The 12322-nt window shown below is 37.4% G+C and overlaps 1 protein-coding gene across 1 annotated transcript in view; it reads right to left on the reverse strand.

Annotated features, from left to right (window-relative positions):
- Positions 1-486: 486 nt before the first annotated feature.
- The window catches only part of ST6GALNAC3 (ST6 N-acetylgalactosaminide alpha-2,6-sialyltransferase 3), a 228563-nt gene continuing 216727 nt past the window's right edge, over positions 487-12322 (reverse strand). The window contains exons 4-5 of the mRNA XM_040611156.1: positions 9731-9838; positions 487-8116 (exon numbers count right to left, since the gene is read on the reverse strand). Coding sequence (XP_040467090.1) covers positions 7930-8116; positions 9731-9838 — 295 coding nt within the window. The 3' untranslated portion in view covers positions 487-7929. The remainder of the gene's footprint in view (positions 8117-9730; positions 9839-12322) is intronic.

A 12322-nucleotide genomic window follows, 5' to 3' on the forward strand; every position in this document is an offset into this window, starting at 1 on the left:
GAAATGTGATCTTTCCCACAGCCCTTCAGTCTTACACAGCGCTCTCAAGCATGTGCTGAGTGTCCACTCCTGGGGATTCCAGTGACTTGACTTCAGAGAGTGCTATGCTCTGAGACTGCTTGAAGGATCTACCCTTTTGGATATGACCCAATGTACCTTTCCTACAAATCTCTGTTTCTGTGTGCATGTGTGCATGCAATGCATGTTTTAACAAGCAGAAATTAAAACATGAGCTATCGTAAGTGTAGGTTTTGTGGCTGAGTTTAGCCAACATTACTTTTAGGATAGATGCCTTAAAGTGTCTTTAAAGTCAATTAATAAATAATTTAGGCATAGTTTATGTTTGTGTGCAGCAGATTATAATACTTCCTAGAACATAGATCTTTGAGTTCAGTGAACTGTCAGGTATTAATATAGTGGCATATACATAAATAAGAATAAAGGGTTTTTAGCACAAAATCTTGTATAAATTATGTCAGACAATTGGCAAATCTTACACATTTATTCATATTTTAAAATAACCCAGGCACAATTTTGGAAGTACATAGAAGCACATTCTCCAAATGGGAGCAAAAACTAAGTAGCACATAGCAAGAAAACACATGGCAGAACATCTAAAATAAGTATAAATAGTATGAAAGTTTTCTAAGTCTACAGTGATATCTATTATGAATACACTTGTCAGCATTACAAAAAGGCAACCAAAGAATACATGTAATAAATAGCGTAACATGAACTTTCTAAGTAAGTTTATGTTAGCAGCATATAGTAGCAACTGTCTAAGAACAGAAGAATGCTTGGACACTGTATGTACATGCACACATGCATATGTACACACATACATCTGGAAGGCCACGAGAACAAAAATAACCTGGGAAAGTGATGAAGGGATTTTTTATATGTGATTTGGTATATAAAAAACATCCAACATGTTAATGATAATATCACATCCAAAAGTGGAATTAACTCTTCATCAAGCTAAGCACTTTCCACGCTGTACCCGTGATGGATTACTCCATTTTATACCACATTCCTGATTTATGGAGCATCTTTGGATGCTAATTTTAGGAGGATTTAGGAGCCCTTGACTCCCATGATCTGACAGAAGGAATCAGATCTCAGATTTGAAGGAAAAATGCCTATGCAAAAAGTACTCATGCAAAGCCTGAGATGGGAAAAAAAATGCAAAAAAATGCTTCTATCTAGCCAAAAGATGGGCTAGCAGAAATTTCACTTTCCTTTGGGGCAGTCCAGTACAGTGGCCTCACTTAACAAGCTTTAATTTGAATGATGGAGTGGTCCTGAGGATGTGAACTAGATTCCCTTTGGATGAAACTAAAAGATGTGCTCCAGTCACTAGTGGCATTCAACCCATGGGACCAAACTAGAGATGGTGCAGGGTGTGGAGATCAGGTCCTTAGCACCAACAGTGTCAGGCTACAGATCTGACCCAGCTGAGCTACTGCCTCACTAATGTAAACATAAGCTTTGGAAATACACAAAATAAACATGAATCAAAAAGTACTATAACCTATATTTACCATGTAGAATAGTCTTATTTGTTCTTACTTGCCACTATCTGGAAAAAAAGACTTTACCTATAGACACTTTTTGTGTTTGCATATGTGTTTGAGGGGATAGATGAATAGCCAAAAAAGCAGTGAGTACATAATTATTTTTTTTCCTCTGGCCATCCTCAGAAATACTATTTTCAGCAGCAACAATATGAAAAAACTACAGGCATCTCAGCCAATCTTCTACATGTGCAGTTCCCGTTAAGAAGATACTCCTATAAATGTCAAAAATTTGTGATCACTGCCCTGCTAACATCTTAACACTATGTGTCAATAAAGTAATTAGCAATGTTACACTTAGATGTGAGATTTCTTTATAACAGAACATAGAATTGTGATTTTGAGCATTAGAGTAGGTTCACAAAAGCAAGTTTAACTATTTCTGATATTCCAGTGAAAATATGTCAAATTTAGTAAACATTTCCTGACTGGTTTCAACAATTTATTTGCTGCCAGCTGCTAATGGCACTTACAGAGGTCCAGGAAAGTGCTCTGGGCAACACATGATAAGAGAGAAAGAAAAAGCACTACTTCCACTGCTTAAACTAAGTTTACACTCAATTTACATTATTTATTATAGTGCGAGAATAAATTGTGTAACATGCCATCATGCATAATACATGGTAAGAACATGCATTAGTTCAAGTTTATGGTCTCTTTATGGCCAGTAAATCAGAACAGCAGTGGCAAATGCTGACAGCTGCATATCTTGAGGAATTCCCAGAAACAGCAGCAAGCAATGCAAAAAAGACACAAAACCAGCTGTTTAACACACTCATAAAATGGTGACTCTTTGTGAGTTAATCACAAAAACAATAAAAATACCCAGTGATATCTTTCCCACCACATTCAAAGAAAATGAGTTCAGCACCTAAGGTGAAACCATGCCTGAAGCAAGATCATTCTGCTACCTAGAGAGCATCCCTGCTCTGACACCTGTCACTCCTCACGCCTAGGTTAGCATCACTGCTCCCCTGGCCCCACAGAAGGGGACGACAGGGCAGACTTTGTGCACATCACAGGCTGCATAAATCAGCTGGAGAATATGCTTCATCCAATGGAGCTGGAAAGGGCTGTGCCTGGGTGGGGAGCCTACAAAAGCTGAAGCAGCAAGCCCAGGTATGCCATGCAGGTTATTATGGCTTCCACAGAAGCCCTTTCTTTCAATGGAGAGAGGCCTCTTTCTTCTTCAGCCCCTTTCTGGAGGGTTTGCCTAGGAAACTCTAATCCAGAATAGACACATGAAGCTTCTGTAGATTATGCAATACAAGGTGTACAATACCCTTGCTTTTCTCTGTGTCATTAGCTATACATCACAGTAATAGCCAGAAAAATAGATGTGAATCTGGTGGTTGATTATTTACCATATCATTCTTCACTCCCCCATGGTTAAGTCACATCCCTGTGTGTCCTCTCAGGAAAGAAGGAACAGAATGAGACACATCTGCTGAAAATGAAACACTGTGTCGTCAAAATAACTACACCTAGTCAGGAAAAACAGGACTTTTTAAGTAAATATATGACTCTCTGTTGTATGCAGTACATCACAATGCCCACAGACAGCTCCCGTGTGATTCTTTGGCATTAACACAGAGTTTCAGTCTTGTGGGTACCCTATGGTTCGTCATAAATAAACCCCAAACTTGCTCAAGTCCAACTAAAAAATATACTATTTCTGAGATACATGCAGAAAAAATATGTCAGCAAAATGTAAGTATCAATAATCAGAGTGTTTCTGATTTTCTACCTACTAAGGATACCATCCAGTTATAATTAATGAGTGATTACTTATTTAATTCTTACTTACTAGACATGTCCTCTGGTTGAGCATCTGTACTCTGCTGCCAGCTGTCTTTGCATGGGGTCCTACTTTTGTTCAGCCCATGAGCAGATAAACAAAGACCATCTGCATCAGCCATCCAAGTGCTGGATGGGCTCCTCTTTATTAACTATGTAATGTGTTATGTGCACATGGTACTTCTCAGACAAACCACTGCTTACCTTAGTGCCCAAGAGTGCAAAGATTTACTGGGATGGGTGCTGTGTTCATGAACTGGCCAAAGTGATTTCCATTAATTTTGAATCGAGTCCTCAGAGATTCCTAAATCAGTGAGTCTTCAGGTAATTTGTGTCAGGCTGACTTCTTCATCCCTGGTGCTGTTTACACAGAAATCTTTAGCAACACAGAATTTTCCTCTATTTTTTTCCTGTAAAGGGCATATTTTCCCATTGCTGGTAATTCCTACTGGAGAGAGGACAATAGTTTTACACAGGAGCTAAACACATTTGAAGAAATTAGATACTTCAGTGAAGTATTTCTAGAAGAGATTAATGGGTACTCCTCTCCTGGAGCCCTTTAGGGGCATTTTTTAGAAGTTGGAACACCATCTGCTCCTAAGTAGAGCTCTTCCTCAGTCCTTCCTGCTTACTGATGTAACTGATACAAACAGTCTGCAGATGGAGCCTCCCAGCCCAGATGGAAAGGGAATTTGGCTGGATACATAGACTATTTTTTTTTTTTTTTCTGTGAAGAGGCCTTGTTATAAGCAGAGGCATGCGCTCTGGACATCTAGTGGGGATGAAAAAGTTGGGATTATGTCTGCTGTGTCTGTTTGGAAAAACAAAACCCATTTTTTATGTTACTTAGTTAATTACCTGTGAATTAGTAATTAGCCAGTCAAAAAGATTTGGTTTTTTTCCTTAGGAAAATTTCTGCTCCTATTTAATTTTTTTTTCCTTGAAAAAAATATCAGATGGTAATGCAACATAAAACATAAAGTGTATTAAAATTTAAACATTTATTAGTACCAAGCCTACAGCAACCCAAACAATATGTGCTTTTTTTCCCCCCTTCAAAATGGGTATTTTAAAAGAAATAACTGTATTATAAAAGAAAAACATTGGTGACTACTTAGCTGGCTGATGGAAAAAAAATGCCAAATTATTCGTGAGTTTTCTTCTGTTAGCAGTAATATGCAGATCTATTTTGAAAACCTCAGGTAAACTCCCTGCCTGTTTTATAAATGAGTAGTTGATTTAACTAGGACTGTTTGAATGAATCAGCAGTTAGGATCTGATTACATTCAGGTGAACTGTAGCAGGGTTTATTTTAAAGAATTAATAAATGATTCTCAGCTGATGTCTTAACTTATGTCAGAGGTGAATCATCAAGGTTTCTTACTACACAACCAAGTACTGAGATTCTTTCTTCAGTACCACAGTGCTGATCTTTAACAGATTTCAGCAGTTATTTCTTTGTAGAATCATCTTTAACACAGTGGTCACATTTCCTTACTCATATAATAAAAATCATGCAAATATGTGTTTAGTTTATACTAAAGACGGGCTCATTTAAATAAGGGAACTGATGTTCATTTACTCAAGTGTGAATGAAGTCTGCTGCAATGTTTCTAAAAGTGGATCTGCTCTTACTGTGGATCCAAGCAGAGAGCAACACTTTTATTTTGCTCTGTGACAACTGCACTCTAATGATGTTCTCAATTTTGCTGCACATTTAGCTGTTCTTAGAGCTGTATTTTTCTTAGCTACCCTTTGCATGAGATATTGTTTCATACAGCATGTAAGCAGCTCTACAAGAAGCTTCAGTATGAAGCACAGATTTTACAACAGATTTATGGTGATTTGGCAAGTCTTAATTATCTTAAAAACTTTCTCAGACTTAAAAGCTGCCTTGCATGTGAACACAATTCAGGCAGAATCCTTATGCTGTGTTTGTTGGGTAGAAAGACTCTGCTTCATGAGGCCACCTCTCATGTAAGCCTGTCCAGCCCAACTGCACTTTCATGTGCAGCACTTTTACAGTACCCTTCTATTAACCCAAAGACCTTCTAAATACGGGTTCAATTTGACTGATGTTCTTTTCAGCTCCTCTTCCCACAAGGGAGCCATAGGTTTTCCCAGGGTGCCCTGTACAACGTGTGTGGAACATTCTCCCTATTTCTGCATGTTCTGCATTCTTCAAATCCTGCATTAGATTTTTTTTTTTTATTAGCTTTCCATCTATCCAGCCATCCATCTCAGCTGAAGAGATGCATATGCATATGGCGATAAATCTAGCTCACTGTATTTTGCTATTACAACTCTTCATCCATCCATGACCCTTCCCCTTCTTGATTTCATTCTATGCTATATTAGCCTACGATTGATTTTAAACTCCAGGGACAAGAAGCAGCCACTTCAAATTATGTGTATATTATAGCATAGCCTGTAGCCTTCAGAAACTTTGGGCACCTCTTCAGCAAGGCATTATACAAATAGATTGCAAATGAGAACATCCATCTCAAGAGCTTACAAGAAAGTCAGTCAAGACAGGGAGTAGGAAAATATTATTGTTCTCCTTTACCAAACAGGAAGGTGAGATATCAAGTCACACCAGAAGTCTGGGAAAGAGCTTGTATATGAATATAGACGTTTATCCAGGATCATAAGCATAGCTCCAGCCTTTGTCTGACAACCAGCATGAACACTTACAGCCCTAAAGTAAGCAGTGAAAGCTGAGCTATATTAAAAATAAAACCAGAAAGCTGCATTTACAGTAGAAAATAGAAGAGGCAAGAGAGATGATACCCTGGAATTATCTACCAACAGGAACAAGGAACCAATGATCAGGAGATGGAACACTAAGAGTTGCAGCTGCTAATGAGAGAATATATATGCCATGAACATATAAAATATAAATTTATATATACAAATTTACAATAGGAAATAGTCAGTATACAAATACTTACATGTAAAAATAGCTTTTTCCTTTCCCTTTTTCATGATTTACAAAAGCATACAAAGTTTCCTGTTAGTTAATGTTTAAGTAGTGTGAGTAAACCCTGTGTGTCATGTTCCACACATAATTCTTTCAAGTGTTCACAGTATTGGCTATTACAGTGTTGAATCTGACATTCTAGATATTAAAATATTTGTAGGACACATTCTAAACTTAAAGCATTAATTTAAATACAGTTTAAAGAAAACTCACATGTGTAGTTGAATTATGGTCATATTACAAATGAGTCTGCTGCAGTTGAAAACTTTCTGTGAGAGTAAGCTTGGAAATCTGTATTTCAACTAGAGATGAGTATATTTTATAATTCTTGAACTGCCCCTTGCTGTGCAGATAATACTGTGAGGTGGTGATTTCTTTCAACTCCATCTAAAGCAATACAAGCTGAGAGAGCTCAATATTACATGTTATCCTCAGCAGGAATGTGGATGCCACCAGAGCAATTTGCCACCAGATTTGGACACGCTGCCACTTTCTTCAAATACCCAACAGACAAGAATAAATGACAAGCACCCCTGTTCCTGTGTTAAGAATAAATGCTCTGTCGCATTCTTCCTCAGGTAAGTGCTTTATGGACTTAAATTAATCCTCACAACTCCCTTGTGAGGTAGATAGATACTGTCCTGCTTTTAAAGATGGAGAAAGTAGAGATTTAAAATTAAAATGTTAGGATGGTTGCATGGGAAATGCTGTCAAAGTACTGGGATTTGGATGTTGGAGCAGCTCAAAGGCACAACTGGAATAAATGGAGATGTTTGTGAGACAGATCTACACTAACCAGCTTGGGTACTGATTGCAGGCTTGGTTCAGCATAGGCTGCAAAACAGTCTTTGCCAAGTGCCATGCTGCTGGAGCTAAACTGTGGTATAACAGCCTCAAAAAGTACAAAACACATCGTTCAAGATGATGCAGCCTGAACAGGGTGGAAGGGAGCTGCATTTCAGAAGTTATCAATTAATCAGGAGCCTTGAGTAAATAATATCTTCTCATGCAGAAGTTATGTGCAGTTCAAGAACCATGTCTAGCTCATCTCTAATTTTACCATATATGCAAGTGCTCACATGTATCAATGTATTCAGATGGTTTTTAAAATTTACTCACTCACAGACCTCGGAGGTCTGTATTTTTCCTTGTATATCTTGTGGAAAATTTCTACTAATACTGCAAATGGAACTAGTGCTGCAGTACTGCAAATGAGCTACAAATACTAATTTTAATTAATTAAGATGATGGACAAGTTTTAAAGGACCACCATGTTCTCTGTGTGCACCTGTATATTCAGGAAATCTCATCTGTCTTTAACTGCTACTGCATTGAAGTAAAATCCAGTTAAAGTATAAAGTGCATTGTGTGGAGTAAAACCCTAAGAAATAACAATGTATCTACCTTCCACAGATGATTAATTTTGCTTAACAGCTGAACCATCACCATCTTTGTCTTCTTTCAGTTTTTAGTTTAGTGTTACCTAGGCTGAGGAAGGCCAGCCGGGTGTAAGCAAAATTACTGTAAACTGAGACATTTTTGTAATATGCTGTTAAGGGAGAGTTAAGAAAACCAGTATCAGGACACTGTCCAGTTGGGGTGTGTAAATATTATTGTATGCTTCTTGGACCATTTAGCAAACACTTTCTTTTCTGTGATAAACCTATGGCCTCCATACGGAGCATTTTCATGCAGAAAGTATTCCTCACACTCATCTCTTCCTGGCTCGTAATAGTGGTAGGGAACTTTACGAAAGCCTTCTGACCTGGGGGAAAAAAAAGATACACTTCAGTATTATTTCCAAGAAAAACATTAATATATACTGCACCTGAATTATCTGTAATCCTTTCCACGTGTCAGCATGTGAGCTCCTTTGCTAAATTATATATGGGCTTTCATTACTGCAAGATTTCTATGAGTTTTCCTGCAGAAAATGAAGTTAAGAGTATCTCAACATACACTGATCTTATCAGTCAGTAAGAAGCTGATGGGCTGGCTCTTATGGGGACTGCACATTTTGTTTAACCTGGGAGAACTCAGTCCATGAGGCCCCATCCTTAAGCAGTCTTCTCATTGGATAGTCCCAGCTGTTGAAACTGGTTCTTGAACTGGCTGAACAAGGCACTTACAAGAATAATACACATTATAAGTAGGTAATGCAGTCAGTATTGCAGCTTTCAGGAAACCCATCCTTCTCTGTTCCCAACAGACCGAAGTGCTATCATGCTGTTCACTGGTTTTACATCAGGGCTATGCAATGCCAGCCTGACTGAACTCTGTGAGGACAACTTTAGTCCTGTCACCCCTCATCTCAGGGCGTCTACTGTGTTTTCATAAACAAAGAACAGCATATGTTCGTTCCATCTGGATGACTCAATCAGTGAGATTGCAAGTTCTAAAAAATCAGCCTTTAATGTTAAGATACCCTAATTAAACAGCTGTGACTCAAATTCCTTTTCTTTTTTTTTCTTTTTTCTTTTTTTTTTTTTTCTCTTTTGTTTAGGGTCTTCCAGTAATGAGTCCCATACTGAAGTAACACAGAATGTGTAGTGAGGGTCTGCACAAAGGCTTTACTCCAGGACCTGAGGACCCACTTGGACTGGTTACATGCAGGACTTGAAACAACCAAGGTACAGAAGAATAGGTTTGCACTAGCATCATACATTGTTTATGACATTTCCTGCTTTTCTGAATGAGAAATAGTTACATTTTATATTTTTCTACCATACACTGCAGATTAAAGCATTTAATTTGGACTTTCAAAAATTGTGTTTAGAGTTATACTTCTGACAATAGGATTAATTCATTGTCACTGTAAGTTCACTAACAGTAGTTGGTTGGAATTTATGTCAGTTTACTGTGATAAAGCTCACAGAACTTGTTTTATTATCTAATTAGAAACCCCTTACCACTCAAAGCAAGCCATATATAACCTAGAAAGTTCCAGTAGGTTGCTCCATCGTGGTGAAATGTAATTTCAAGTAACTACCCTGGGCTAATCAGTTTCTTTCATTTCCAGGTATATTTGGTATTCAGAGAACCTGTATATTTGTATTTCTTCTCTAGATTTGTTTTAACAGTAGAAGTAAGTACATTTTGTCAGAAAAGTATGAACATACCTTGTTTCCAGCTAATTCAGAAATTGCAAAAGATCTTGGATTAAAAAAAGTTCCTTATGACATTTGATGTTAGATTTTTGTAATTTTTTTTATCAACAGCAAATGCCATATTAGGACTAAATATGCAGACAATAGTGTCACATCAACGCAAAAATGACCTCGTGATCCATTTTTTGAATTTATGATGGTGAAATCAATTGTGAAATTTTGGCAAGACATCAGAGTTGTAGATGCATGAAAATAATTTCCTGTGATCTTACTTGCAGTAGGTGTCATTTATCATCCCATAGACGTGAATTCCATAGCAGGCATCCATAGCCAAAATTAAGGTAAACCAACCCGTACTCAGATACGAACCTGACTGGACTCTGTAAAAATACAACACACACGAAACAAATTGCAATGAGAAATTATCAACATTTTATCAAAGAAATATAAACTATTACCTGGGACAAAAGGCATTAAGCAACTTGACAATCTGTCAAAAACCATACAATTATTTTGAATTATAGATATCCTCTCATTCTTCCCAGCTGGGGGCCTCAAGCTATTGTCCACAGAATAAATACCACATTAAATATCTGAATCAAACAATGCATCTCCCATTAGACAGAAAATAATCTGTTTTTACATCCAAAAGATAGTGGTTGGTAAAGTGTGTAAAATGAATTCACCAGAAAGCAAACTACTGGCACAGTTTGTGCTGTGTGCATGTAAGTACGCACCATCATCTTCTGTGGGAAAAATCTTAATCTGTAGTGGGCTATCTTCAGCTTGAAAATTCACACAGTAAGGAAACTTTTAAGGACATTTTGGCAGAAAACCAACTAATTCAAGGCTTTGAAAACCAAAATTATGTGCATATCTCTTTACATAAGTCTGTGTTATCATTCCTTAAGATAACATAACAGAGAGAAAAACACAAGAGGACAGTGCCCAGATTGATAACCTTTCCTCAAATAGCCAGTTGCATTAAATCAGTCCAAAAGTATTACCTATATGAGTGAGAACAAATGACACATGTAAGGATTTGGCTCACACATTGGCTATGTGAGCAAATCCATGCTTTGTTAAGTACAGACCAAATCCTGTTCACTCTACTAATGCAAGTGTTACCAGTGGGGAACTAGGAGTCAACAGAGCTACCCACGTAATCTGGACAAGCAAGACTTACTGCTTTAAAGCCTCCTAAGTAATAAGACCAGACCTAGCCCTCACTACTTACAAACTGGTTGAAGTCCAGCTTTGTGCATGTATTGGTTTCAGTTTGGCTGAAACCAATGAAAATAATGACTTTAAAATTAAAAATAACTTGTCCAATTTTGAAAGAAAGATATCACAAAAGTCATAAAACCATCTTAATAGAGCGCAACTTCAGCTCAGTTTGAGAGAGTCAGGTGTGAAGGAGAGGAGGGGATAATTTAGCTTTATGCCACATATTTTAGCTCTTAGCTTTTGGGTACAGCAGGGAGCAGTTTGTTCTCCGTCATAAGTTAAATTAGCCTAAGTTTTGCACACAATTATGTTTTGCTGCAAAAGAACTCCCAAGTAGGCCTATGTGTGAATCAGTTATCCTCATCACCAAAATCTTCTTAAACATTTTCATCTTAGGGTAGGAATAAAGCTTTCATGTGGGAAAAAACAAATCATACAGCAACATATCTAGCCTATAACCCCCAAATTTGCTACGAGACAGAACCAACCCCAGGTGTTTCTTCTTGGTTCAGAGCGAGAACATACTCCTGCCTCCTAGGTAAATCTGCCAATCAGTGGCTTTTGGCTCAGATTCTGTGTTACTTCCTTGTTCTTTCTTGTTGAAGTTTGACTAAATACTATGCTAATTAAGATGATGGGTGAAAAAGTAGTTGTACAACCTTTATAATGACATTTACCTGACACATACAGGACTGAGATTCAAATTCCTTCTCTGATGAATACTTTTTATTTTGGATAGTAGAAAAGCTCCAAGATCTTTACATTCCTAAAGAAACTCCAGTACACTTCAGTTTAAACAAATCTCTCTTTTTTTTTTTTTTTTTCCAGTGAAAAACAATTACTTCAACTCTCAGAGAGTTTTATTGTACTCAAGAACACTGAAAGTAGTTTGAATTACATCATCTTTTCCTTGCCCATGTCTATCATCTTTCATGGGTTAGCTGGTGTGAACTTCTATGCCTATCTTTCCTTTTCCTTGGAGAAACTCCTAGTTATCTGTTTAGCTGCTTTTGTAAAGGACCATTCTGGAAACAATAAATAAAGAGTTCACTTAACACCGAAGAATAACAAGTGGGAGCAAAAGGCAGAGTGTCAAATACTTGTGTTTCATTAGGTGGACACCAACTATAATTGTGCTTCTTTACTTGACACCTTTATGGCCATGAAACTGTATACCTGTTCATCTGACCCATTAGGATCGTTTCTTCAAACAGAATGTTCTGCTACTGTCTAGCAAAGAGAATTCCCAATCTGATACATGTTATTTCAGAGTAACATTCTGCGACGATAAAAAGCTGCACTGCTTCTAACTTGCTTTCTGCTCTTGCACCAGAAGAACACTAGCCTCGAGCTTTAAAAGCCATTTAGAATCATAATAACCATTTATAAGAACACTATGAAGATCAGGACCCTTCTGATAATGAAGGTTTATTGGAGAGTACTATATTGACAGTAGCATCTGAAATTTGTTATACTCAGGAGGAAAAAGGAATTTAAAAAAAGAATTAATCAATATTTCATGTCTTGTTTTAATACCATTGGACCTTAGTCCTCTCATCTATATACTACACTGGCAGGATAAATAAAAACAGCAGACTGAGTTCCCAGATACCTTCCCTGGGAGATGAAGTACATGA

This window comes from Falco naumanni, chromosome 11, assembly GCF_017639655.2.
Source record: "Falco naumanni isolate bFalNau1 chromosome 11, bFalNau1.pat, whole genome shotgun sequence".
Classification (NCBI taxonomy): domain Eukaryota; kingdom Metazoa; phylum Chordata; class Aves; order Falconiformes; family Falconidae; genus Falco; species Falco naumanni.